This window comes from Cucurbita maxima, unplaced genomic scaffold, assembly GCF_002738345.1.
Source record: "Cucurbita maxima cultivar Rimu unplaced genomic scaffold, Cmax_1.0 Cma_Scf00028, whole genome shotgun sequence".
In the NCBI taxonomy this organism is placed as follows: domain Eukaryota; kingdom Viridiplantae; phylum Streptophyta; class Magnoliopsida; order Cucurbitales; family Cucurbitaceae; genus Cucurbita; species Cucurbita maxima.
In genome coordinates, this window is record NW_019272044.1 from 2,151,861 (window position 1) to 2,178,995 (window position 27,135).

General features: G+C 35.8%; 3 protein-coding genes across 3 annotated transcripts; all 3 read right to left on the bottom strand.

The window, feature by feature from the left end:
• Positions 1 to 1,581: 1,581 nt before the first annotated feature.
• LOC111500287 (GATA transcription factor 26-like) lies at positions 1,582 to 8,595 on the bottom strand. Its single transcript, XM_023152011.1, has 8 exons — positions 8,076 to 8,595; positions 5,646 to 6,017; positions 4,467 to 4,899; positions 4,095 to 4,167; positions 3,918 to 4,021; positions 3,660 to 3,846; positions 3,089 to 3,188; positions 1,582 to 2,148 (listed from the first exon to the last, which is right to left on the bottom strand). Exons 1-8 carry the CDS (start codon positions 8,113 to 8,115, stop codon positions 1,838 to 1,840), a joined length of 1,620 nt encoding a protein of 539 aa, XP_023007779.1. The 5' UTR covers positions 8,116 to 8,595; the 3' UTR covers positions 1,582 to 1,837.
• Positions 8,596 to 15,921: 7,326 nt separating this feature from the next.
• On the bottom strand, positions 15,922 to 20,615 carry LOC111465113 (vesicle-associated protein 2-1-like). Its single transcript, XM_023109411.1, has 7 exons — positions 20,045 to 20,615; positions 18,991 to 19,061; positions 18,810 to 18,891; positions 18,047 to 18,162; positions 17,841 to 17,957; positions 17,201 to 17,269; positions 15,922 to 16,312 (listed from the first exon to the last, which is right to left on the bottom strand). Exons 1-7 carry the CDS (start codon positions 20,103 to 20,105, stop codon positions 16,178 to 16,180), a joined length of 651 nt encoding a protein of 216 aa, XP_022965179.1. The 5' UTR covers positions 20,106 to 20,615; the 3' UTR covers positions 15,922 to 16,177.
• A 2,836-nt stretch (positions 20,616 to 23,451) lies between these two features.
• Positions 23,452 to 26,716, bottom strand: LOC111465106 (50S ribosomal protein L19-1, chloroplastic-like). The gene is made up of 5 exons (XM_023109404.1): positions 26,583 to 26,716; positions 26,152 to 26,490; positions 25,221 to 25,307; positions 24,990 to 25,123; positions 23,452 to 23,781 (listed from the first exon to the last, which is right to left on the bottom strand). Exons 1-5 carry the CDS (start codon positions 26,604 to 26,606, stop codon positions 23,673 to 23,675), a joined length of 693 nt encoding a protein of 230 aa, XP_022965172.1. The 5' UTR covers positions 26,607 to 26,716; the 3' UTR covers positions 23,452 to 23,672.
• Between the last annotated feature and the right edge of the window lie 419 nt (positions 26,717 to 27,135).

The following is a 27,135-nucleotide window of genomic DNA, read 5'->3' on the forward strand; positions in this document are numbered from 1 at the left end:
CGAGGACTTCGGTGGAAAATGTGAGTTAAATGGAATGAATGACGGAGAAGTTTCCAATGGCGAGAATGGCGAAAATCACTGCAATTCCAAAGAGGAATCTACAGAGAAGGAAAGTGTGAAGAACTCTCAATCTGATAAGCAGAGCAATCTCCAAGAAGAAATTGCAAACGCTCACCGATCCTCGTCTCGGGTGCTACCACCTTCACTCAGAGGAGTGAAAAAAGATGCATCTGGGGAGAGGTCCAACACCTCTGAAGATCATCCTATGGAGGTCACTCTTTTGGAAATCTTGAAGATTCTCGCAGGAGAACAAGACAGGGAAAATGAATTCAATGATGAGGCTTTGTCAAATCTCAGCATTTTGGACATCGTCCAGCGCCGTGGAATGACACTTCCCCGGCCGGAGTGGTGGCCGCCGGAATACTGAGCAGGTGCTGTGAGAGGAAAGAGGAGAGTATGTAGAATAAACAACACTGGAAATGATCAGGAGCTGGGGATGACTTCTTCCAGCAAGCCATTGGTAATTAATCTATCAAACCCATCATGATCAAGAGATTACTGTTTATGGGAATTGGGAAAATCGTTTGGAATATACATATGGTGTATTGATTTTTTGAGATGATCATTCTCCATTGCTTTGTTTTGGAAAAAGAACAAGGAAAATCCTTTTGCCTCTTTCACTTTTGTAAATGTATGGATTTGCCATTAGTGGCTTGTGAAGTGATGATGAACATGCCTTGTGTGGTTTGTGCTGTTTGTCTAGTTTATTATACTAGTTTGCAGGCTTGTCATATTGTGATGCCAAGTTTTGAACAACTACAAAGGTTTTTGTGCAATGGCTTCAAAACCAATGAACTCCTTAACTTGATGGAGCACTCATTCTACCTCCATTCCTTCTAGTCCCTTTATTACTTACCTAGCCCTTTTTAACCACTAAGCCAACCCCTACATTACTCAGGCTGGACATTATTGCTTGAATCTTTTATGCAGTTTCTCGTCTCGTCTCATCTCATGCTGGACATTATTGCTTGAACTTTTATGCAGCCCTCCAACCCTACCAACCCCAACACCTTTTAAAACCTTGAGAGAAAGTCCAAAAAGAAAGTCTAAAGAAGACAATATCTACTAATGAACCTTGAGAGAAAGTCCAAAAAGAAAGTCTAAAGAAGACAATATCTACTAATGGTGGGCTTAGAGTATTACAACAACGTTTTGATCGAAAATATTTGTTTTATAAGCAAATTGTCTAATACTCAGAGTTAAGTAACTTTGAAAACTTACCTGGGCTCAATTGCAAGCGCTTACTACAGTCTTGGGCTTGGTATCTTCTTAACCTCCTCTTGGTTGGGTTACTTACTGTCCGATTGAGCATCTGAGCTAGAAATAACCATGAATTTTCTCTTAATCTTCATCTGTAATTTTCCTTTTGAATGTTATTTCCTATTATCTGCACATACCTTTACTGTATAAATTAGGTATCAATTATCATCCCAAAAATGTTTCCATATTTCAACAAAGAAAATATTTGATTTACCACGGTAAAAAGAGTTATAGAACATTATTGTGCAAGTAAAAAATATATTACCCATGTACAAAAATCTGAACTTTATAACTTCTGAGATGGGAGCTATATATTACCAGTGGTAGCATTTACAAAAAAGCCTACCCAAATCCCCCCTTCCCCTTATAGTTTTGAGTTTATAAGGGCGGTTGAAAGGGTAAAGAAGAGAAATCAACCATGACCCACATCGAGACGATTTTCATTTCCAATTTCAACAAGCACGAGAAAAGTTAATACTTTTTTAAGTTACGAAACTATGGTGCTTCTTCGAAATTGTCAATGATGCATAAGTCGAAGATTTACCGAGCTACTACTATTGCTTGCCTGTGGAGTACCGAAACTCAGGGACGGATGAAGGAGCTCGGCTTGAGGAAAGGAGTTGTTCGACCTCACATCCAATAGGAGATCCTGGTCTGAACTATCCTCATCGAAATGGAGAGATTCCAGTGTGAAGGAACCTCCATCAGAAGGCAAAGCAAATAAACTTCTTGGACTGAAGCAAGAACCGTCGCTGTCGACGAGTTCCTTGCTTTCCACGATCGTCTTTGTCGTCCCCCTTTTGGGACTCTTCATTGCAGTCCTGGTTTCTAGAGATGAACATGTTTCTAAATTAGCTCCAAAAAAAAGTAATATAGGTTTTGCAGACATTCAAAAGATCAATTGATTAAAGTTGTTTACTTTGAGATCAATAAGATGAAGAGTCGCTAAATAACGTGTTCATGTTTCTCCGATACCACGGCTCTATCCTGAACTCTAAAGATTTGCAAATATTCAAAAGATTATAGGGAGATCACGATTTAAAAAATTGTCTTATAACAGCTTAAGTCTACCGCTAGCAGATATTATCCTCTTTGAGCTTTTCCTTTCGGGTTTCTCCTTAAAGTTTTTAAAACGCGTATGTTAGGAAGAGGTTTCCACACCCTTATAAAGGATGCATAGTTCTCCTCCTCAACCGATGTGGGATCTCACAGTCCACCCCCTTTAGGGCCCAGTGTCCTCGCTGACACTTGTTCCTCTCTTCAATCGACGTGGGATCCCTCAATCCACCCCCTTTCCAGGCCAAACATCCTTGTTGGCACACCGCCTCGTGTCTACCCCCCTTCGAAGCTTAGCCTCCTCGCTGGCACATCGCCCAGTGTCCAGCTCTGATACCATTAGTAATGGCCCAAGTCCACCGCTAGCAGATATTGTCCTCTATGGGATTTCCCTGTCGGGCTTCCCCTCAAGGTTTTTTAAATGCGTATGATATGGAGAGGTTTCTACACCCTTATCAAAGTTGCTTCTTTCTCCTTCCCAACCGATGTAGGATCTCACAGTCTACTTATCTTGGTCTGCTGAAGATATTTTCTCAAAAATGAGCTGATCGACCAACCATAACCATAACGTAATTGAAATGAAATTAAGAAATGCATGCAGTTTGCAAGCGGCAGCAACTCTAGAGATTTAGATAGACACAAGACTCTATTATGATATCTAAAGCATGAGTTTGATACTAATGAGGAGACCACAAGCAAAATATTTACCAACCTGAAAGCTTTTTGTTTTGGCCATCAAGCACTCTCTTTCCATTCATAAAGCCACTTGATGCAGCAGCAAAACCTTGAACAGCCACTCCACTGCTACATGTCTGCAGCCCATAGAAAAGTTTAGTCACTATATATAATCACTCTTCACACCAAATTCATCCGTTAGGAATCACAGATCTCCACAATGGTATGATATTGTCTACTTTGAGCATAAACTCTCATAGTTTACACTATATGGTTTACACTATAGAGCCTTCCCTTCATCGAGGCTTGACTCCTTCTCTGGAGTCCTCGAACAAAGTACACCCTTTGTTCGACACTTGAGTCACTTTTGACTACACCTTCGAGGCTCACAACTTCTTTGTTCGACATTTAAGAATTCTATTGACATTACTAAGTTAAAGGCATGGCTCTATACCATGTTAGGAATCACGACTCTTCACAATGGTACGATATTGTCAACTTTGAGCATAAGCTCTCATGGCTTTACTTTGGGTTCTTCCCCAAAAGACCTCAGACCTGAGGATCATTCTCTAAATTAGCCAACGTGGGACTCCCTCATAAGATCTTACCTTGAGTAAATGATACCGTTCCACCCATTTCGATTTCGACAAATCCCACAACACGAGCCTACTCAAACTCCTGCAGTCTTCTCTTTTCGCACCCGGAAAGGATAAATCAAACACTCCTTCAGTGAGCAGCTGCTTAAAAGAATTCAAATTCTCCTTGAATTCAGGGCTTTCAAACATGCTATTCAAGCTGCATTAACGAACAAAAACGGTAAGCTTTCGATAAATCAGTCTGCTGAATCAACATGGAAGAAGATTAACCTGTCGGGAAGCTCTTCAGTATCAACAGATGGAAGATACTTCATTAATTCTTGCTGATCTTCGCTCGTCAATTGCTTCGTAAACTCCCTGAAATTGAGAATGTCCTACACGAAACATGGGCCGGAATTATGACGTGGATGGTTCATATTTCAACAAGTCCATAAAAATACAACCTACCATTAGATCTATATTACAGAGCAGCGAGTTATGGTTTCCAAGTGCTTGCGTTTTTTCTGATTGAGGCCTGTCCCTGTGATTACAAGCAGGAAACGTTTCTCCTCTAAAGTCAATATCGTCGTGATTAATTCGTATCATATAACAAGTAAACAAGGTTTAACAGTGATTGAAATGGCTGCCACTACCAGGCAGACCATGGCTAAGATAACACACGTGCAAGCACATACACATATCAGAAGCTCTTATGAACTATATTCAGGATCAACCCGAGTTTAAATTCCAATCTATGCAGTCAATACGAACTATTTTTCACGTGATAAACAAGTCGATGCTGAACGAAAAGATTTGAATTCAGTTTGGTTCGAAGTTTACCTTTTAACTTGTTCCTGCAAGAACCCTTGTCCATTAGAGTGCTTTCTCCCAATTCCAAGAGTGGAAAAATTTACAACCTTGTTGTCAGCTTCATAATGTACAGGAAGGATGGAGGGTTCCGAATAAACCTCATTTAGAGTGAACTGTTTATTATCAACTGAAATCGAGCTTGCTTCCGACTCCTCTTCTCGGGCAATCAAACTTGGATGCCTCATGAGAACGCTTCCATGTCCTATCTCTACAGAGACCATCGGAGTTTCGCTATCAAAAAGCAAATCTTCCTCGGAAGATCCAGAGAAGTAAGACTGCTGTTCACGTAAAATCGTGTATAGATCTTGAGTGAGTTTCTCAACTGCAGTAGACTTCGAACGACCAACACAGGTCCTCTTTCTCGAGGGCACTACCGTCTCCCACGCTGTTGACTGTGAGGGGCCTGGAGAAAAGATAGAAATAAACAGATTTAAATGTTGTATAGATTAATTTCCTACTAATAGATATTGTCCGCTTTGACCCGTTACATATCGTCATCAGCCTCACAGTTTAGGGAGAAGTTTCCACACCCTTACAAGGAATGTTTTGTTCCTCTCTCCAACCGATATGGGATCTCACAATCCACCCCCCTTGGGGCCCAGCGTTCTCGCTGGCACACCGACTGGTGTCTGGCTCTGATACCATTTATAACTGCCCAAACCAACCGCTAGCAAATATTGTCTACTTTGACCTGTTATGTATCGTCGTCAGCCTCACGGTTTTAATACGCGTCTACCAGGGAGAGGTTTTCACGCCCTTATAAGGAATGTTTTTTTCCCCTCTCCAACTGATATGGGATCTCACGTGTACCAAATTAAAACGAACACATGAAGCACCCCACAAATACGACAATTCTATCATAATTTATTGGAGTAATAGCATTATTCATAATAAAAAAGGGAAGGTATAAGTTCCAACTCCGAGGAAAGAATTCAATGCCTTAGATAATTGGACTTATTAACGACCGTCGAATACACGGGTCAACCATTTGATCTTTCTAGCTGTTCTATCCTGACTTCGGCGAACACACAAACTCTCTTTGCATGAACAATAATTAAACATGTCTCATCTCATCCAATCAGAAGCTTCCATCAAGTTTAGTTTCAAACAAGAACAAAAACAGTGCATGAACCATTTGATTCGACCAACCTGTCAGATCACTTGCATCTGCACTACCAAATTGTTGACAACTCTCCGAGTTTGATATGGCCGATCCCGAACTTGATCTATAACTCGTATCTTCATCGACTGTCTTGTGGAAGCTCTGAGCATGATCAGGGATAACCCCAACCACAACTCCATTATCTTGATACTGTTTTCTTTTAAGCAGTTTCACTTCTTTGTTCTTACACATTGACAAGTTCTTCCACTTAGAGACCCTTTTATCCTCACACTCATCAGGATCCGCCCGAGCGTGAAGAGGGGTATAGTTTGTAAGATTTCCCTTCGTCCTCCATCGAGATCCACAGGCATTGCACAATACAGGCTTATCAGGAGGTCCATTACGCCAGAGTGGTGTGCCTGTTTCAATTCTTGCCTTTAGGATCTACTATCAAAGAAATAACAAATGCAACAAAGCCAATAGGGAAATTATTAAACAAATTGTACAAGCTACACTCAAGGAGACACTGTCGGGTTCGAAGAAAATCTATAAAACCAATGGAGAAGAAATGATTGTGCTATGGCATAAAAAATTTGTCATCAATAATAAGTTCTATGTCAGAAAGAACGGTCTATGAGAAGCTCGAAAACATGGAAAAGGCGTCCGGCCATTACAACGACATAATTCAAACCTCTCAAATAAATCACAGCTCGATTGAGTCAATGAAACTAAACTTTGATGCGTATGTTGAGGATTGTTGGAAGGGAGCCCCAAATTGGCTAATAAAGCGGATGATTATGGGTTTATAAGTAATGAATACATCTCCATTAGAATGAGGCCTTTCGGGGTTGAATCTTCAAGTGTCGAACAAAGAAGTTGTTAACCTCGAAGGTGTAGTCAAAAGTGACTCAAGTATCGAACAAAGGGTGTAGTTTATTCGAGTGCTCTAGAGAAAAGGAGTTGAGTCTCGATTAAGGGGAGGTTGTTCGAGGGCTACATAGGCCTCTGGGGAGGCTCTATGGTGTACTTTGTTCGAGAAGAGGATTGTTGAGGATTGTTGGGAGTGAGTCCCAAATTAGCTAATTAAGTGGATGACCATGGGTTTATAAGTAATGAATACATCTTCATTGGTGACACCTTTTGGGAAAACCAAAAGCAAAGCCATGAGAGCCTATGCTCAGAGTGGACAATATCATACCATTGTGAAGATTCGTGGTTCTTAACAGTGAGCTTAGACCAGGTTAAATTAGGCATAAAGAAGCCAAAAGTTAATGACTCCAATGAAGACGACGCAACTTTCGACTGAAACTCTTAAGTGGAATACATAGAATCAAAACTTGTTATTCATGTCCTTCTGCAAAACTCGTTTGTTTCCAAGCCAATGAAAATATCCTCGTGTTCGTATTTTGATCGTCAAGAACAACTTGATGAAAGAAAAAACTCAGTCAATCCGTCCTCTTTGTCGTCTTCATTGCCACTTCACTCTCTAACCTCGAAAAGTTCGGCAAGCCTGATAAGAACTAGCAACTATAAAATCGAAACAAGCTCTAGCAGCAAATATACTTCAACTAAACAAGATATCCATCAATGTGCTCAAACTTCTGCAAGAACGGCCATCGCCAACTCTCATAGGCCAAATTTCAACTCTCTATACGAGCAACCTTGATGCTTTCACGCATCTGAAACTTATGGGAAGAATCCTCGCTAGCGGCTATCAGCAATATAACAATGATCTCCACACTTTGGGATTGTGAATGAATTATAAATCCAGTAGGGTAGGGGTGCATATTTAGAGCTCGACAGCCTATCAATGATACAAAGGCATCGAAGTTAATTCGTGTTTCGAAGTGAATACTTAAAAGGGCTAAGCTAAGCTAAGATAAGCTTTTATCTGTACTTTCAAATCGAAACACCGATTAATCATGACAACGAAAGGGATAGCCATGGGAGACACCGAGCAGAGACAGCTGATAGCAATTCAACCACAAATCTTGACACTAATTCAGAACCAAAACATGTCAGCTTTACAAGGGGATGATACAATGTAGGCTTCACTAGAACATAGTTTCCTTTGATGCCATTGGGGAATTAACACAAACACAACATAGTGTCAAACTTCGAATTCGGGTTTATTAACACCTCGACCGAAATGGGATGATTATGGAACTGAAATTGATACTCAATATATTGTCCATTAAATTTGGAAGAACTTGCAGCTATGACAGGCTAGAACACGAACAGGACATCATACAAGCTGGTTGGAGAGGGGAAAAATCATCAAATATCACTGGACACCTAAACTTTGAACTATTTTAGATATCAAAATGAGAGAATTATATTGAAAAGTTTCACATATAGGAGCTTCTTTTGAATTCATTCATGGTTGTGTTCCTTCCACAACCAAATTACATATAAAACAAACAATATTATCAGAACCCAGTTTCAATAAAACCCAAACTGGAGAAACAAGAACTCACTTGTAACTCCACAGTGATAGCAAGGCCCTTGTTTGCCCATGACCTTCTGTTCCTTTAAAAAATTTCCCCTCAAGTAGATAAAGCAAATTACAAAGGTAAAAAACAAAATTATTCACAAAAATATGATTGGTTTTTCAAGCTACTGAGCACAGAACCCTTTTCTGCAAAGAAAAGGAAGAACCCAGAAAGGAAAACTGCAGAAACAAGCAATTTCTTGGAGACCCAGAAGAGTTTTGCCTAAAAAAGTCTCAAAAACCTCAAAAAGAGATGAAAACTGAAGAAAAAAAAGGGGAATTCAGAGAGAAAAAGACCCAAAAATCATCAGAAATTGAGAAATGAAGAGATTAAGAAGGGTTATTAATGGGGAATCTGTACAATCCAGTGAAAGGGGAAAGGGAAGTGCAGGAATCTGAGGAAATGGGTGTGGAAAAAGAAAAGGAAAGGCAAAGGGAAGGTGAAATGGTGGGAGAGATGTGGGTGTGTAAGACCTCTTCTTTGTTGTATTGTTTGTGAAGGAAAAGTTCAATCTTCCTCCTCATTTAATTTGGGTGGGTTATTGAAAACATCTCATTTTATTATTATTATTATTTTTTTTTTACACTCATTATTATTTTTAAAATAATAATATTTAATTTTAAAAAAATCAAATTTTTTAAAGCTTATAATGTAGTGAGGTGGGGAGGAATATTATTATTATTATTATTTTCGTATATGTTTTTTTTTTACTATTTATATATTTATGTAGTCTTTCTATTTATTTTTTCTAATACACCCACAAAAATTTCCAACTCGATTAAAAAAATTGAAAAAATTGAATCAATTTCGGGTTGTTCACCCGATCAATTTGAATAAAGTTACTAATCTAATCCAACCAAAAAACGGTTAGGTTGAGTTGAGTTGTCGGGTTATATACTTATTCCCGATACATATTATATTAATAACTTAAATCTTATAAAACTCAAAAATCAAATATTCACAATTACATACGTTAAAATTCTTAATTTTTGTAATAAATTATATTAGAGTTGTAACGAGACTAGTTGGGTTGATTCGATAAAAAAATGTAAACATGAGAACCGGCCCTGAATTTAAAGAAAAAAAAAATGTAACGGTGAGATCTCACCTTGATTTGAGAGAGAAACAAGTGTCAGCGAAGATGCTGGCCCGAAAGGAATGGTTTGCAAGATCCCACGTCGATTGGAGCAGCAGTAGGCTCAGTAACCCAACATAGTTGGTTAGTCCAGGTTGGTCGAGTTTTCAAATTATACAAACACCCCTCATTCTCGTTCAAATTTTTTATTTTTGTAAATCACGTTGATTATATTAAATTGGAATACTTGAAGTAATGTAGCAACTAAATTGGGTTCATGGCTTTGTCATATTTTTTTTTATTTCAATAAAAAACATTAATTATTTTTTTTAATGGATTAAATAAAAAGCGGAATCAAATTAATGTCACCCGCCGTTTACCAAATCCAAGTTACAGCCTCATCTATCACCGTTGATTGAAGAAGATTTTTAAACCCTAAATTGTTTTTAAGTAATTTATTATTTTTTTTATGGAATTATTTAATATATGTGCTAATTTCATGAAAAATGTTGGTTTGAATTAAAAATAAAAAATAATTAATATTTGGAATGTCAAAATATTTCTTTAATTTGTTTCAACTCTTATATTAATTAGATTTTAATCCCTAAAATTCTCCAATTTTGTCTCTTAATACTCGAATTTGAATTGAAAATAATTATATTTTTTACTAATATTTTTCTTTTTCTCCACTTAATCGTATTGAGAATATCAGCAGTGAATGATAGTGGGTAGCAACTGACTGCCTTTGATAACTCATTGGTTTTGTGTTTCAGTCCCGTGTATTTTCTCATTGTCTACAAAATTATGTTTACAACTTTGACCAAAATTCATATCAATATTTGAATATAGAATTTTAATTTTTATTTGAATCCTATTACAAATGGTATAAGAATATATTTTTTCCACTGGGATGTGGTTCGGGAGCTGATGGATATGTGAGACTTGATTTTGAATCTAGAATCCAAAATCACCCGTACCCAAAACAAAGGGTTAAACGACCATACTACCCTTCTCAATTATATAGTTTTATTTTTTTAAAATTTTCTAAATAAATAAAATAATTGGAATTTAAATTAACAATTAAAGAAATAATATGGTTCCAATTAGGGGTAAAAAATTAGAGAATTGTCCAATTCTAAATGGATGGAAAACAATAATTTAGATTAATTAAAATAAATAAAAATAACAATTATTCTAAAATTCCATTAAATCTCTCATTTAAATTAAAAAAAAAAACATTTTTTAATGGAAAATATTTTGTGATAAAAACAACCAATTATTTTGTCTATTAAGGTGGGAATACATGAGTTTGACGTTTATTTATTTATTTTATTATAATTTTTAAATTTTAATTTCTTAATTTCTTAATTTATTTTTTTCAGATCTGCCCACCCATAAAAAATTAAAAAAATTTTAAAAAAAAGTCAACAAAACAGGTGGCGTTTGAGCCGTTGGATTAGTTAGCTCATCACAATAATGAAAACTAACCCTTGTCCACATCCACATCATATTCAAATCGGACGGCTGAAACTAATTGTTATTTTCTTTTTTCGCAATTAAGTATTAAATTGGGCCCTATAAATAGTCATCAATCATGACAAAGTAATATTATTTTCTCTTTCCGTATTTATTTTATTCTTTTTTTTATCTTCAATAATTTTTTTCTATATTTAATTTACGTTATTATCTTTATAATTAGACACATTAAATTACGTTTAACTTCAATTCATTTTGGCGTTTTGTACTTTCAAAATATTCATTTTAATTTAAGAATAATGAACCTAGGAGGTCACCCATCATATGTGGGGTCCTAAAGGCGTGTGAACACCGTTTGCTAGTGAAGACCCTAGGCTCCGGAATGGGTGGACACTAGGTAATATGCCATAACGTTGGGCCCCAAAAATGGTGGTTTATGAGATCTCACATGGATTGGAGAGAGAATGAAATATTGTTTACAAGGGTGGTCGGGAAATTTCTCCCTACGAAATGAGTTTTAAAAATCTTGAGAGCAAGCTCCAATGGAAAAGTCTAAAAAAGACAATATCAACTAGCTATCAGCTTGAACAGTTACAAAAAAAAAAAAATTAAATTACTGATAATTTCCCTAAATTCATTTCTATTTCTAAACATCCTATTTTAAAAATAAAAATAAAAATGATTAATATTGCTAGAATCACAATCATATAATAATAAAATTGATGTAACACATCACTTGTTTAATACTTTATTTACTTGAAATAAAAATAATGTTTCTTAAGCAAATTTTCCATTAATTTTTTCTATTTTTATCGATTATAAAATAAATAATAATATGCGAGAATTTCTAACCGTTGATAAAATGAAGATAAGATTATTCCATTAAAAAAATCAAATAAAATGACTGATTGCCACGTGTAAAATGATTTTTTTAAGTGGATTGTGTTGAAATGTCAACCACAAATTTATAAAATTACACTTAAACCTATCCTGGAATTTTTTTTTTCTACTTTTAAAAAAAAATTAATTTAGTCTTTTACTAATTTTTATCAAAATTATTATTAAAATTATAAATTAATAAAGATTAATTTTTAAAAAATGCTAAAATAATAAAAATATCCTATTTTGTCTAAAAATAATCTTAAATTTTCAAATTTTAAATAATATATTTTTTTTTTCACTTTAAAAATTTTAAAATATTCTTACCATTAATATTTTATCTAATTAAACTCTACGATATTCCATTGGTAAAAATTAAAAATAAACCATATAAAATAAAATAAAAAGTTTTATCAACAAAATATGAATGAAAATCAATGGTTGGGAATATTTTTTTTAATTTTTTTAAAAAAATTTAAAGATATTTCTTTTTAAATTATTAAAATCAGATTAAAAAAGTGTTCATGAAATTCGAATAGTAACTTTCCTGAAAATTTAAGGGTAATTTTGAAATAAACTATTTTCGATTTATTAATAAATTTAAACACTTTAAAACATTTATTTATTTATTTTAAGAGTATTTAAAAAATTAATTAATTAATTTTATTTTACAATTAGATTTTATCCCATAGCTTTGGTTTTGTCTTTAACTTTTTGTTCTTTTTGACTTTTTCTTAATTGTTTTTATTTTGATTTTAGGATGGTCCAAAAATTTGTATTAAAAAATATGTTAAAAAATATTTCTTATTTTTAAAATATGTTTTGAGATAAATACCACTTTAATAAATAAATAAATAAATAAAAGACATGATTTTTTTTATGATACTATATTAGATAATCAATTTTGTAATATTCTCGTCTCATACTTGAATAAAAGAGAGGTACATGAATTAATCGAGATCACATTCGAATGAGAGCGATCTTGAGAATAATACGACTAAGAAACGCTTAAAAATTAAAAGTTACTACCTATACCAGCAAAGTGTATTTTATTTTTTGGTGGCTCGACGATAGAAACTCCAGAGTTAAATGTGTTTTGTTTAGAACAATTCTGTGTTGAGTGATCTATTGAGAATTTTCCTATAATGTATGTGAGTAAGGACAAAATATATTGAGAACTTGTGTTGGTATATGGGCAATGATGGAGCCATCAGGTGCCAAATTTGAATTCTAAATCCTCATCCCTAGTCAATGATTCAAGACCTAACGTTTTTCCTATGCCTTAAGCTATAAAGCGGATCGTGAATGATTCAAAATATAATACGATCAACTTCATGTACGACTTAGATTTCATTAAAGTTCTAATCTATATATTGATTATGAAAATGATATTATTACACGACACGAGACTAACTATAATCCCTAATTTCTTATGGTACCAATCCGTTGTTTCCTGCCATATTGTATGTCACGAGTAGAAGCCTATGATTATGATGATACCATGTTAGGATTCTAGTATGTCGTTAATCGACCCTAGATTCCATTGAGGGTCATTTGGCTAGTCCACACATATATTTTAGTTGGTATTTGCTCTAGGTCATTCCCTTATGTCAATATAACAGCCCAAGTCCATCGTTAACAGATATTATTCGCTTTGACCCGTTACGTATCGTCGTCAGTCTCACGATTTTATGACATGTCTATTAGGGAGAGATTTCCACATCCTTATAAGGAATATTTTGTTCTCCTTTCCAACTGATGTGGGATCTCACAATCCACCCTCCTTGGGTGTCCAACGTCATCGTTGGCACACTGTTCGATGTCTAACTCTTATACCATTTGTAATAGTCATAGTTCACCGCTAGTAGATATTGTCCGCTTTGGCTCGTTACATATCACTGTCAGTCTCACAATTTTAAAAGGCGTACTAGGGAGAGGTTTCTACACTCTTATAAGAAAAGAGTTCTCACACACAATGTATTATGATACTATGTTGGGACTCTAGAGGGTTGTCAATTGTCCTGAGATTTGACTAAGAGTCATTTATGGCTAGCCCATATATGTATCATAGTTGGCTAGCACTAGGTCGTACCCCTGTGTTATGATGCAACTATGACAGGACTCTAAAGGGTCAATGACAACGTTTATTTGCAAAACGTTCCAAAGATTTTCGGCACATATTAGACACGTCATGCATGTAGTGACGACTTTAATTTAAAGAAAATGAAAGTTACTATCTATACCAACAAGGTGCACCTTCCTTCTCGGTAATTCGGGAAATGAAGATGACAAAGAAAAAGATAAGCAAAGGATCCTCAAGTCAAAAAGGTGAGTGGAAATGACACTTCAACCATAAGGAGGCTCTAAAGATGATTGTCAAAAGAGAGAAAAAGGTAGCACTAACAAAAATCAACATCTAATCTACCAAATTTTCATTAGATTACATGAGAACACATAAATAGATGGGAGAGGAATTCATAATTAATTTAAGATACCCAAATATCATACGATTCTAAAGAAAACGTTGTTATAACCTGACAAATAGTCTACACGAACAATATTCGATAATTTCAATAATTTATATTTATACTATCAATGCGTTCTCTTGCATATGGGTTTGGTATTAGAACGAGTTCTTTTAACGTATTTTGTTGTCACTCATATGTTTACTGGAAACTTCTTAGGAGGTCACCTAACATATAATTACTTCAAGTGAAATGAGTCACAGAAAAGGAAAGTGCACCTTGTTGGTATAGATAGTAACTTCTCAACGGTTTTATCTTCAAAATCAGTCTCGGTTGGATATGGTCTTAGTTCATTCAAATACCCTTAAATTTTTGGTGCACCTTGTTGACATAGATACTAACTTCAATTTTTTTAAGCATTTCTCAACCGTTCTATCTTCAAAATTAGTCTCATTCGGATATGGTCTTAGTTCATTCAAATACCCTTAACTTTTCAATGCACCTTGTTGGCATAAATAGTAACTTCAGTTCCTTTAAGCCTTTCTTAACCGTTCAATCTTCAAAATCAGTCTCGTTCAAATATGGTCTTAGTTCATTCAAATACCCTTAACTTTTCGGTGCACCTTGTTGGCATAGATACTAACTTCAGTTCTTTTAAGCATTTCTTAACCGTTCTATCTTCAGAATCAGTCTCGTTCGAACATGGTCTTAGTTCATTCAAATACCCTTAACTTTTCGGTGCACCTTGTTGGCATAGATACTAACTTCAGTTCTTTTAAGCATTTCTTAACCGTTCTATCTTCAGAATCAGTCTCGTTCGAATATAGTCTTAGTTCATTCAAATACCTTTAACTTTTCAGTGTACCTTGTTGGCATAGATACTAACTTCAGTTCTTTTAAGCATTTCTCAACCGTTCTACTTTCAGTACCAGTATTGTTCGGATATGGTCTTAGTTCATTTTCAAGTACCCTTAATTTACTCAAGCTTTATATAGGTTTCATTTGATAGTCGGCGTGACAGTAGTCTTTCTTTTCTACAAAAATACAAACAATGTTATTGCACGAGAGAATATTTAACGACTCGTAAAAGTGGTTAGAAATTATATTTTTAAAATAGAATGGAAAGGTTTTACATGAGAAGGAGGTGGGCTGATGAGTCACAATCTTTATTATTAGGTTCAAAGCATAAGCAATAGAAGTGGTTGGTTGGCCAAAAAAAAAAAAAAAAGCCTAATTTAAAACCTAATAACTCATTGCCATGTGATTGTCCCTTCTTTCTAAATATTTGCTTTTTGGCCCTTTTTGCATCCCACCTCACCCACTTATCCTCCCAATTTTATTAATTAAAATGACCCATTTTTGGAAATTATTCAAAGGCCTTTTTTTTTTTTTCAAAATAATAATAATAATAATAATAAATAATTATATATATATATATGCTATTAATCCAGCATGGCTACATGAGCCCTCTACCGGATGAATTGATAAGTTGGGCATTTCCGACACACCAAGCGAAATCGATAGTTTCTTGGTCACGACCAGCCGAAGCTAAAGTTCCATTAAAGAGCGTTTCTATAGGCTAGAACCTCCTTAGGGAATATAAGGTTTTCATGAGGCTGATCTTGAACCATCATTCAAGTGCACGAATACCTAGATTTAGGGCCAGACCAACTACTCCAAGAGCACTCATCCATAAATCAGTTAATAACATAAAGAAATGTAACCAACGTTTATGAGAAAAAACAACCCTAAAGATGATTTAAGTGACCATTGAACAAGTTTATATATATATATAAAAGTGGCTGAACCAAGAAATTGCTTAATTTTTTTAATGGTTGTTAGGTGGTGTATAAAATAACATGTTATTAGGTGTTTCTTCAATAAATATTAATAATTTCACATACACAAATTACATTTAAAAAAAAAAAATATGAAATCACAGAATTGAGTTATATATAAAAGATGAGCTAAAACTTAGCTTCTGAGCTTCAGTTTTGAAGGACTCAGAAGAGATCGCCAGCAACATTCACAGTTCATTGGCACAAAAAATCATCAACAATTTGGAAAATTAACATATCAAGACCACAAATTTGCAGCGTTTCTTAATGTACAAAAATTGGGAAGTAGAAATTATACAATGAAATTGACAAGAAAAGTTGTCTGTCTGCTCAGGATCTGAAACATGGTCCAAGTCATTCTGTAGATGGTGAAGATAATGTGAAATTCAAGAGGAACCCTGCAATGATCCCGACAATGCCCACGAAGATTGCGAAAGTAAACGAGAACCCAGGATCGCCTTTTCGATATTTTCTTCTCTTCATCATGTCCTATTTGAGAGTAATGATTTGTATAAAGTATTGAGTTGTCATCTATGTTTGGGAGGGGGTAATGATTAGCTACTAAAAGGTCAATGCTAAGAACATAATGACTTTAATGAACCCCTCCATGTTCTAGCTTTGTGGGAAAATCTAGTAATTATATGAAGAAGAAACAAAAAACTAACAGATCCATATTGCATAGGTAACCATTGGAACTAAGAACCAAATAAATATTGAACATAAACATGAATGTCAAATGAATGATGGCAGTTCTTCTCAAGGCAATATGAAATGGCATGTCATCCACGTTCTAGCTTATGGGGGAATCTATGTTGGAGGGTGGAGGAGGACCTAGATTATATTATTCAAAGGAGTTACATTGTCCTCTTTGTTCTCTTGGGGCTTTCCCTTTCAGGCTTGCCCTTTCGGGATTCCCCTCAAGGTTTTTAAAACGGATCTGCTAAGGAGAGTTTTCCACACCCTTCTAAAGAATGCTTCGTTCTCCTCTCCAACCGATGTGGGATCTCACAGTTTCCTTCTCCATCTATCATTTAGGGAGAAGGGGAGGCTTCTCCGGCTATTATTTAGGGAGAAGGGGAGGTTCTGGAGGTATGAAGGGGTGTGTTTTTTGTGTGGTCATCAGGGAGAGAGGACGATAGAGTATTTAGAGAAACGGGGAGGGATCTGAGTATTGTTTGGTCCATTGGTAGGTCCTATGTTTCTCTCAAGACGATAACCTCTTTTTGTAATTATTTGTTAGGTCTTAAAAACTACCCAGTGATCATCAAGTTCAACTCATTGTTATATGAACTATGCATTGAACAAGTTTAACAACTCTTGGTTATTACAGAAGTCTTACAGCAGCAAAGAAGTATAATAGAGAGAGATGTAACTCACCAGTTCCTGTTGTAATTGATGGGTTTGCCTTATAGCCATGTCTCTATCTTCCTTCAGACGTTGTAAAGCCTGCTCGTGTTCGCGCCAATGGTATATGAGATAGGGAAACAGAACAACAATCAGCGTGTTTAAAATTTACGAGCAATAAAGGTCTATGTCGTCAAATGAGGCCTTAAGCATATCTTAAACTTTTTATGAATCCTCCACTTAACCACAAAGAATCAGTAGAGCAAACAGCTTATGAATGTGCATAACAAATGTAATAGTCCAAGCCCACCGCTAGCAGATATTGTGATGTCCCACATTGGTTGGAAAGGAGAACAAACCACCATTTATAAGGGTGTGGAAACCCTCCCCTAGCAGACGCATTTTAGAGCCTTGAGGGGAAGACCGAAAGAAAAAGTCCAAAGAGGACAATATCTGCTAGCGGTGGATTTGGGACGTTACAAGTATTGTCCTCTTTGGGCTTTACCTCTTGGACTTTCCTTCAAGGTTTTTAAAACGCGTCTACTAGGGAGAGGTTTCCACACCCTTATAAAGACTATTTCGTTCTCCTCCAACCGACGTGGGATCTCAAAACAAAAGTTGAAATTTGATATTTCAAATTGCAGGGAACAATAAGGAGAATTTCAGCACTCACAGTGGAGCTTTGAGATGAGTTCTTTTCATCTTCTGAATTCCCCAGAGATGATGTTGAAGAAATATAGATAACCTTAAGCTTGCATTCCTCGATCGCCCTTCCACTGTCCTTGTTGAACTGGAAACAAGAAAATAAAGGTTCGAATGGAGCTTTTTAGAATGAAATGGTATGTTCAATCATACTAAGCCACAAGTCGAAATTCTTACAGCATCAGCAGGAAGCTCATCTACATCAGTATTTGGTGGGACTATTGTACTTTGTAAGAGGAACTTATCTCTGCATTGCATATCTGCAGGATACTCTCGCTGAGCTTGGAGAGTCACTGTGGATCCAGCAGCAACTCGATTTTAGTTTAACAGAAAAAGATAAACCGAGAAGAATCAAGCGACATAAACTTCGATGCATATAATATTTAGATTAGCTGCCAGTAGCACTTAACCTATGCTGGTGCAAAGGAAACATGAACAAATAATGTGGTATAAAAAACGCGCTTATCTTTCTTTGAAGCTTGAAACACGAACAAATAAGGGAGAAAAAAGCATAAACATAAAATGCTTAGATAACGATCACGACCTATTATGATGCAAGAAACACGAACAGATAATGTGGTAAAAAAAACCCGCTTATCTTTCTTTGAAGCTCGAAACACGAACAAATAAGGGAGAACAAAGAATAAACATAAAATGCTTAGATAACAATTACGACCTCTTATGATGCAAGAAACACGAACAAATAATGTGGTACAAAAAACCCATTTATCTTTCTTTGAAGCTCGAAACACGAACAAATAAGGGAGAACAAAGCATAAACATAAAATGCTTAGATAACGATTACGACCTCTTATGATGCAAGAAATACGAACAAATAATGTGATACAAAAAACCCATTTATCTTTCTTTGAAGCTCGAAACACAAACAAATAAGGGAGAACAAAGCATAAACATCAAATTCTTAGATAATGATTACGACCTCTTATGATGCAAGAATCCCAAGGCTGTACGACACCAGTGTTGGGACGCACAAAGTACTTCTTCGGTGAGGTCGTCTTGACCTATTATAAAGAAATAAATATGAAGTTAGCAAAATTCTTTACAAAATAGATATTCAATGTCAAATATATATGCTTTCTTAAAATACTCAAAACTATTACCTTAAAGGCAACATGATGTTCTGTGTTGTTTGCAACTTTAAGATCACAAAAACTCTGCTTTTCCAACTCAACTGATGATATAGGCCCCATTCATAAGTTCAAAACGCAAATGAGAGGTCAACATAAAAGAATATATACAAAACTTTACTCAAGAACAAACAAAACCATTGAATGAACATTCTGTTTCTTAATAGATTCCATGGATTGAGGGAAGCCATGGATAATACTGAAAGGCCTTTGGGATTAAAATGAGAAACAATGTATAAACTTTTTAGTGTTATAACTATTCCATTTATCAAAAAAAAAAAAAAAAAAAAAAGTTTCAAGAAAGATGATCTCTAAAGTAGCTGATGGTTGATAGAGTAATCCTTGATCGTAATTTCCAGTATGAGTACTTAGGCCAACATGAAATTTGTGGTAGATGGTAAAACACCGATCTTCATAGATTTCTCAAGATATCTTCTTGTGAAGTTTTGTTGCATCTATAACCGCCTCAGGTTTAGGTGGACAGCCCAACAAACAATAATTACATCCAATCTTAACTTAGATTCAATCAACAATCTCCAAAATTTTCATCAAAAATATGATAATGCTACCCAATAATCAATTAAAATCCTTATGGATACTCGCCTCAAGTCGACATACAAACGTTAGCATCAGGGCTTAGACCAATTTTTCGTTCACAATAGGCCTATGCCTCTCATAGAAAAGGCCTCCACCTCCCTGAAAACACCTTGCAGCTAGGAGTCTCTTTCCCTCATATGATTATCTCAACACTCAATGCAAGGAAATTAGGTAGGTTCCAAAAAACTTTCCTAGTATGAAATCATCACAGAATTGGGAGTTTCTCAGCTCATTTCTCCCTCTCTCCACATAAATCCATACTATAATCCTCAAGAACTATCACAAAACTCAACTAATAATTTCGTTTTTCTACTTCCATGACGAGAATGAGCAAAATCAATGCAAGAATTAAACGAAAAACCAGAGAAAATTCAAGCATACGTGCATAAAAAGAACAAGATACGATAAACATGGAAGCAAAATTACATACTCTGAAACTTGAGCTCATCCGGTTGAATGGAGATTAAGCGATTCCCACTTCCAGCACTCATGACGGCACAAATCCAGATCAAAAAACAAAAAACAAAAAACAAAAACAAAATTCGAACCAGTTACAGAGTTCAACTCCACGAGCCAAGCATTAAAAAACAACCCACAAACAGAACAAAAAGGATTCCAAAATCCAAAAATCCCGGAATGCCAGTGCCCCAAAACAGAGAGAAGGAAATAGAAGGATAGGAGAGAGAGAGTTCACGATATGAACAAGATAGAGATAGAGAGAGAGAGAGAGTGGTGAAGCGAAGGGAGGGGGAAGAGTACGGATTGCTCGGTCCAAATTCAATCGGAAAAAACCAAAGGGGGATTCGAAAATTTAGGCAGAAAACCAGGATCAGTGAAGAGAGAGAGAGAGAGTGAAAAATGACCAAATAGAGAGCGAAAAAGGAGCATAAACGAAAGCTTGATCGGCAACCTCTCCGATGGCTACCGCAGAGCTTCACTGAAACTAGAGAGAGAAAGAGAGGAGAGAGAAAGTGGGACACGTGGGCAGAGAGAATGGGAGAGTTAACGTATTGGGTTCAAAAGGACGGGGGATTTTCGTCGACCAGACTGTGAAAGGGACCCACCGTGTGGCACTTGATTGAATTTGAATGTTGACGTGTCATCTCTCTTTTTTTTTATTTCTTTTTTTAAAAAATTAATTAATTTTTACATTTATTCCTTATTTATAATTTTATTTTTAAAATGGTAACAACACTTCACAATTATAATAATATAATTCTCATCATAAAAATTATTATTAAATTTTAATTTATATTATATGAGATTTGTTATAGCATGAACCGTCATTATAAATATGAAAATATAACCGATTATTATATAATAAAGTTTAAATATAAATGGTTGTAAAATGGAGGGTTCGAGTATGAATATTAAAGAATTAAATTATTAAAAATAATATATCGGTTTTAAAAGTTTGAGGAAGTTTTGAGTTTTTTTAAAATTATTCATGAAAGTCGGAAGTGGGAATTCTCTTGTTCCCTAGTTAAAGACTTGGTTGGATGTGAGATCTACTCCATGAGTAACGGTACAGACGTAGATGATATCATTACGATCTACAGCTAAGGATGACTAACGTCACTTTGCCAACTTACGCCACTAGTCGGATATTCCCTTTGGCTACTCTCAATCAGGTACTGACGCTGAACACCAACACAATCTCGATGAAAAAAGGAAATTTATTGCAACTACATAAAAAATCGAGGTTTCTAACGTGACGGCCGCTTTCTTGAAACTAATTCATAGACATCAACGTGTAATGTATAAAAAAATATAAAAAGAAAAGATATGTAGCATCAACTTTGTGATGTCCCAGGTTGGTTGGGGAGGAGAACAAAACACCAAGGGAGTAGAAACCTTCCTTTAGCATACGAGTTTTAAAGCCTTGAGGGAAACCCGAAAAGGAAAACCTAAAGAAGACCAGTCTTATCGCTAGCCCCAAAGGGGTGGATTTGGTGGGGTCCCACATCCAATTGACCTCCCACATTGGTTGGGGAAGAGAATAGGGAGTGGAAACATTTTCCGACAATATCTGCTAGCGATGGATCTGTGTGAGGAATTCTTTCCCATTAAGAAAAAATTTAAACTAAACATTAAATTATTATTTTATCTGTCAACGAACACTTTGCACAAAATTCATCATAGGATTGCAACTTTCATAAACTATATATTCTTTAAATTAAAGATTGTTTGACGCATGCATGTCACTAAATTAAAGTTCGACACCTTATCTTAAAGTAAATATAAAGTTTATACAATAATTTACTTTAATATATAATTAATTATTCATAGTTCTAAACTATGTACTATAATGATTAATGTAGTTATTGAAAGGAGCAAGCTTTGCTGGTTTCCCTCTTCAAAAGGGTCCTTTTTTTTTTAATGCCTTTTCTTTTTCATGAAAGGCTTTTTCAAAATACACAAAAGCTTTTTTTTTTTCTTTTTGCTAATTATATAATTTGGTCCCTAATCTTTAGGCTATTTATAATTATATCCTCTAATCTCATTGTTTTTATAGAGAAGTGTTTGCATTAGAGAAAAATTACTAATTTTAAGTGTGTTTAGTAAAACTTGTTAAGAGAGGTAAGATAAATGGATTTGGGCGATTGAACTTAGATCTACTCGGGTCAACTTAAAAACAAGAAGGGATTATTTTAAAAGAATCTATGTATTATCCCCCTACCCAAGGTTATATATGCTAAGCCGTTGTTATCTCTCTCTTGCTTGCTTATATAACGTCTCTTTCAAAAATCTATCTTTCTAAAATCTCTCTCTACCCTCGTTTTCTAGAACCTTCTTTCAAAACCGAGGCTAGAGGCTCGATCATACGTCGCTTGGCCGTAGGCGACGCAAGAACAAATTGGCTTAGCTCACTTGTCGTTGGAAAGTAAGTGCCGCACAATTGCTAGTCCGCTGCTTTTAAAAGTGCGATTGTGTCAAGGTAGTAATTATCAACTTCTTATCTCATATATGGTTGAAATAAGCAGGCTGATGTGAAATAAAGTGTCCTAATCATCTAGATTGTATGTAGTGTCTGGATTTAAGGAGGATTCATTGTATTTTTAAATTTTAAAATATTATTTTTAAGGATTTAAGTTAGAGTTAGTTAGTGATCATTATGACAGGAGAGTTAGAACCTTTCAATTGACCATAGGATACTCTAAAGTTTATTTTCAAGGTTAATAGACATTCAGTGAGGTTGTTCCTGGGATCAAACTATTTTGTGGAGTAATTCGAATAATGTGATTAGAAACGAGTTTTTCTTTACTCTTAATCTTAATCATCAAAAGTAATTTGCTCTAAAACTTCTTTTCCTTAAGTTATTCTGAAATTTGTAACTGCTCGTTCCAAATAAAGACCAAAGAAATAGGATCATAGTAGTTATAGTGATGTTGGATCAGAGTTGGCTCTCTAAAAACAACAACACAAAGATAAATAGAAACTGACCTTTGATCGTGTCGATCGCGCCAATTTTCCTCGAAGATGAAGGAAGTAAAAGCTTTGACTTGCCATAGTTCCACGAAAGATGCACGTAATCTACAAAGGACGTAAAAAACATATCATAAAAGGAAAAGTTAGAAGTAAAGACGTTTGTCTAAAGAATGCAAGACCAAACCTTTATATGATATTGTCCACTTTGAGCATAGACTCTCATGGTTTTGCTTTTGGTTTCCTCAAAAGACCTCATATCAATGGAAATGTATTCCTTACTTATAAACCCCTCAACAACCTTCTCGTCCCCAAAGATTAGGGGCAGAACCATGGCTAATTCGTTCAAAGCCGAAAGATCTCAAGATGCCCAACTTCATAAACTTAAAGTTAAAGATGAGGAAAAACAACTGAGAAGAAGCCAAGTAATGGGATCAGTAATGGTAAAGAAGCTTGGGGACATGTGCAAGAATGTGAATCCAGGACAGTACCTTTCATGAAACCCCTGCTGCTCATATATATAATTAATGACGATATACAGAAGAATAATGTGCAAATCTAAGAAAAAGAAAACATGAAATTTTGAATTATAACAAGAAACATAACGTTGATGGTCAATCCATTGGGGTGTTTCACTTGAAAGTAGAGAGTCTTGGAAGTTTGTCTCTCAAATAATATAATCTTGCCCTCCTCACCTTCCTGTGGCTCACCACTTTTATCCCTTTGATGTTTGGTGAGTACCTGCAGTAGAATGTTATCATGAGGTCAAATCCCACAGAAGTAACCAAGCAGGAAATGAAAAATCAATCCGGTATCTAACGATCGACAAGAACTTCAGGCACGAGTATGTCGTTGCTTAGAGTATAGCGCATCGGATATTTATCAGTTCATTAAGTTTTGATAACAACCTTGTCAGCAAGCCAAGAGGAGCCTGTCAAAGCATTGGCCCATGTTTTGGTTTCATCTAATTTTGATGGATTTGGTACTTCTTCCTTCTTATTTTTGGTTGGTTTGGTGGAGGGCTTTACTATTATGAAAAGAGGAATTTAAGACCAAAATCTGTAACAAGGTTCGAGTTTCCTCAACTCATCCAAACCCCGGGTAGTATTGCTTTATAACTGAATCAGCATGTGAGATTGTTCTGGAGAACAATCAATTTTATGTTCAAATAAACAGATTCTGAAACCAAAAGTGTTCTAAGGTCATCCAAATCCAGATAGTTTATTCACTCCTTTTTAAAAAATTTGGAGAGAGGAACAAAGCATTCCTTATAAGGGTGTGGAAACCTCTCCCTAAGAGACGCGTTAAAACTGTGAAGCTGATAGTTATACGTAACGGGCCAAAGCAGACAATATATGCTAGTGTTGAGTCTGGGCTGTTACAAATGGTATCAGAGCTAGACATCAGACGATGTGTCAGTGAGGACGTTAGTCCCCCAAGGAGGTGGATTGTGAGACCCCACATCGGTTGGAGAGGGGAACAAAACATTTCTTATAAGGATGTGGAAACCTCTCCCTAAGAGACACGTTTTAAGACCGTGAGGCTGACGGCGATACGTAACGGACCAAAGCAGACAATATCTGCTAGCGATAGGCTTGGGATGTTACAAATGGTATCAGAGTCAGACACCGAGCAGTGTATCAGCAAGGATTTTGGGCCTCCAAGGAGTAGATTGTGAGATCTTACATGGGTTGGAGAGGGGGAAAAAAACATTTCTTACAAGGGTGTGAAAACCTCTTCCTAAGAGGCACGTTATAAAACCGTGAGACTGACAGCGATACGTAACGGGCCAAAGTAGACAATATCTGCTAGCGGTGGGCTTAGGTTGTTACACCTTCCGTGTGCTTAATGAGTTCATCAGCAAGTGAGATTGAAATGGAGCACAATCATATTCTACAGACAGCATATATTAGATTCCAGAAAGAAATCAAGATGAACTCAATACTTACAGCGGAAAAACAATCTCCACGCCCACACCAGCAATAATTTTGCGAATTCTAATCGTAGTGTGGATGCCAGCATTTTGTTTTGACATGACAATTCCTCTATAAACAGAAAGCCTACGCCTATTTTCTGGAACTTCCTGTAGTAGTAGTAGTAACATTTTTATCAAAAACAGTATAAAAAAACCTTGCACTTTCATATGAGTTTAGACTACAAAGATTAAGAACAAAATTTACCAGTTTAACTTCCACAATGTCACCGGTTCTAATGTCTGGAATCGGCCTCGCCTTCTCCGACGCTTCAACTGCTCGCTTATTAAGTATCTACCCAGAAGTTTAAAGATCAACAAAACTAAAACCAAATTCAAATTATGATACCCTCTAACTAGTAGATGAGACAATTCCTATATTGTGAAATTTCACCAACTATAGCTGAAATCTTATACAACACAATACTGTAATGAGTTTCTATGAACCGCAGGATCACACTTCAATTCTTCAGCAGTTGATTTAACAATTCAAACGTTCGGAAGAATTGAATATAATTCAAAAGAATCAGTACAGAATTATACTTCTGGTTTGCAAGAAAAATTGTGTTCCTAAATTTAGTGTCGAAGATTGTTGGAAGGGAGTTCCACGTTGGTTAATTTAGGTATGAGGCATTTTGGGAAAATCGAAAACAAAGTCATGAAAGCTTATGCTCAAAATGGACAATATCATACCATTGTGGAGGGTCGTGATTCCTAACATGGTATCAAGGTCATGCTCTTAACTTAGTCATGTTAATAGAATTCTCAAATGTCGAACAAAGAAGTTATAAACCTCAAAAGTATAGTCAAAAGTGACACAGGTGTCGAACAAAGAGTGTACTTTGTTCGAGGACCTTAGAGATGGAGTCCAACTTTGATTAAGGAGAGGTTATTCGAAGGCTTCATAGGCTTAAAGGGAGGCTCTGTAGTGTACTTTATCTGAAAGGAAGATTGTTGAGAGGGAGTCCCACATTGATTAATACATTTTCATTGGTATGCGGTCTTTTGGGAAGTTCAAAGCAAAGCCACTAGTGCTTATATTCAAAGTGGACAATATCGTACTATTGTAGAGGGTCGTGATTTCTAACCTACAACAAAGTTTGTGTTCATTAATGAAGAGGAGTGGATAGAATAATTACCCCCAATACATCTCCAAGCTTAACTCGAGGCTTTCTCGGCGGCTTCTCCGCCTCAGGCTGGCCATCAGACTCCGCTACTGCTTCTACTACACCTTGAGGAGCTTCTCCAACGGTTTTATCCACATTTTCCTCATCGCTCGCCGACTCTGCTTCGGAATCCGCCTCAGCTCTCACAACAAACGCCCGTTTCATCGGCGCCGAAACAGTATGGTGAAAATGGCAGCCGATTGAACTCGAGGAAAGAGTAGAAAACGAAAGCCGAGTAGCAGAAATTGCGGAACAAAACCCTAATCTTCTCGGCGCACATTGATTGGGGGTTCTTGGAACAGAAATCACGGCCTTGAAACAAAAGATATGAGGTTAATGCGATAGAAGATTAGAAAGGGAATACTGAAAGATTACAAAAAAGACGATAGCAGGAAGTACCGTACCTGAGGAAGAATCTTGGTGGCCATTGATGAAGGAATTGGAAGCTTCTGAAGTGGAGAAATGGGAGAAAATTAGAGATAAAGAGAGGGAATCATGGCAGTGACTGCATTTTTATTCTCTTTGGAGAAGATGGAGACGAACAAATCCGTTATCAATTTCAGTTCGGAAATTTTTATATATTTTTTTTATTATTATTTTTTTTTTAATTTATCTATTATGAGTTTTTATGAACCAAAATTTTGAGTATGCTAGCATTGTCAACCTTGTTAGAGGAATACGACTCTCTACAATAGTATGATATTATCTACTTTGAGCATAAGCTCTCATGGCTTTGATTTAGGCTTCCCCAAAAGGTCTCGTACCAATGTAGTTAGTATTTCTCAGTTATAAACCCATGATCATTTCCTAAATTAGCCGATGTGGGACTTTCATCATCCAACACCTCCCCTCGAACAAAACACGCCTCCTCTTAATCGAGACTCGACTCCTTTGGAGTCTTAGTCATTTTTTACTGCCTTCGTACCTTCGAGGAGGCTTGACTAGTTTTTTCTTTTT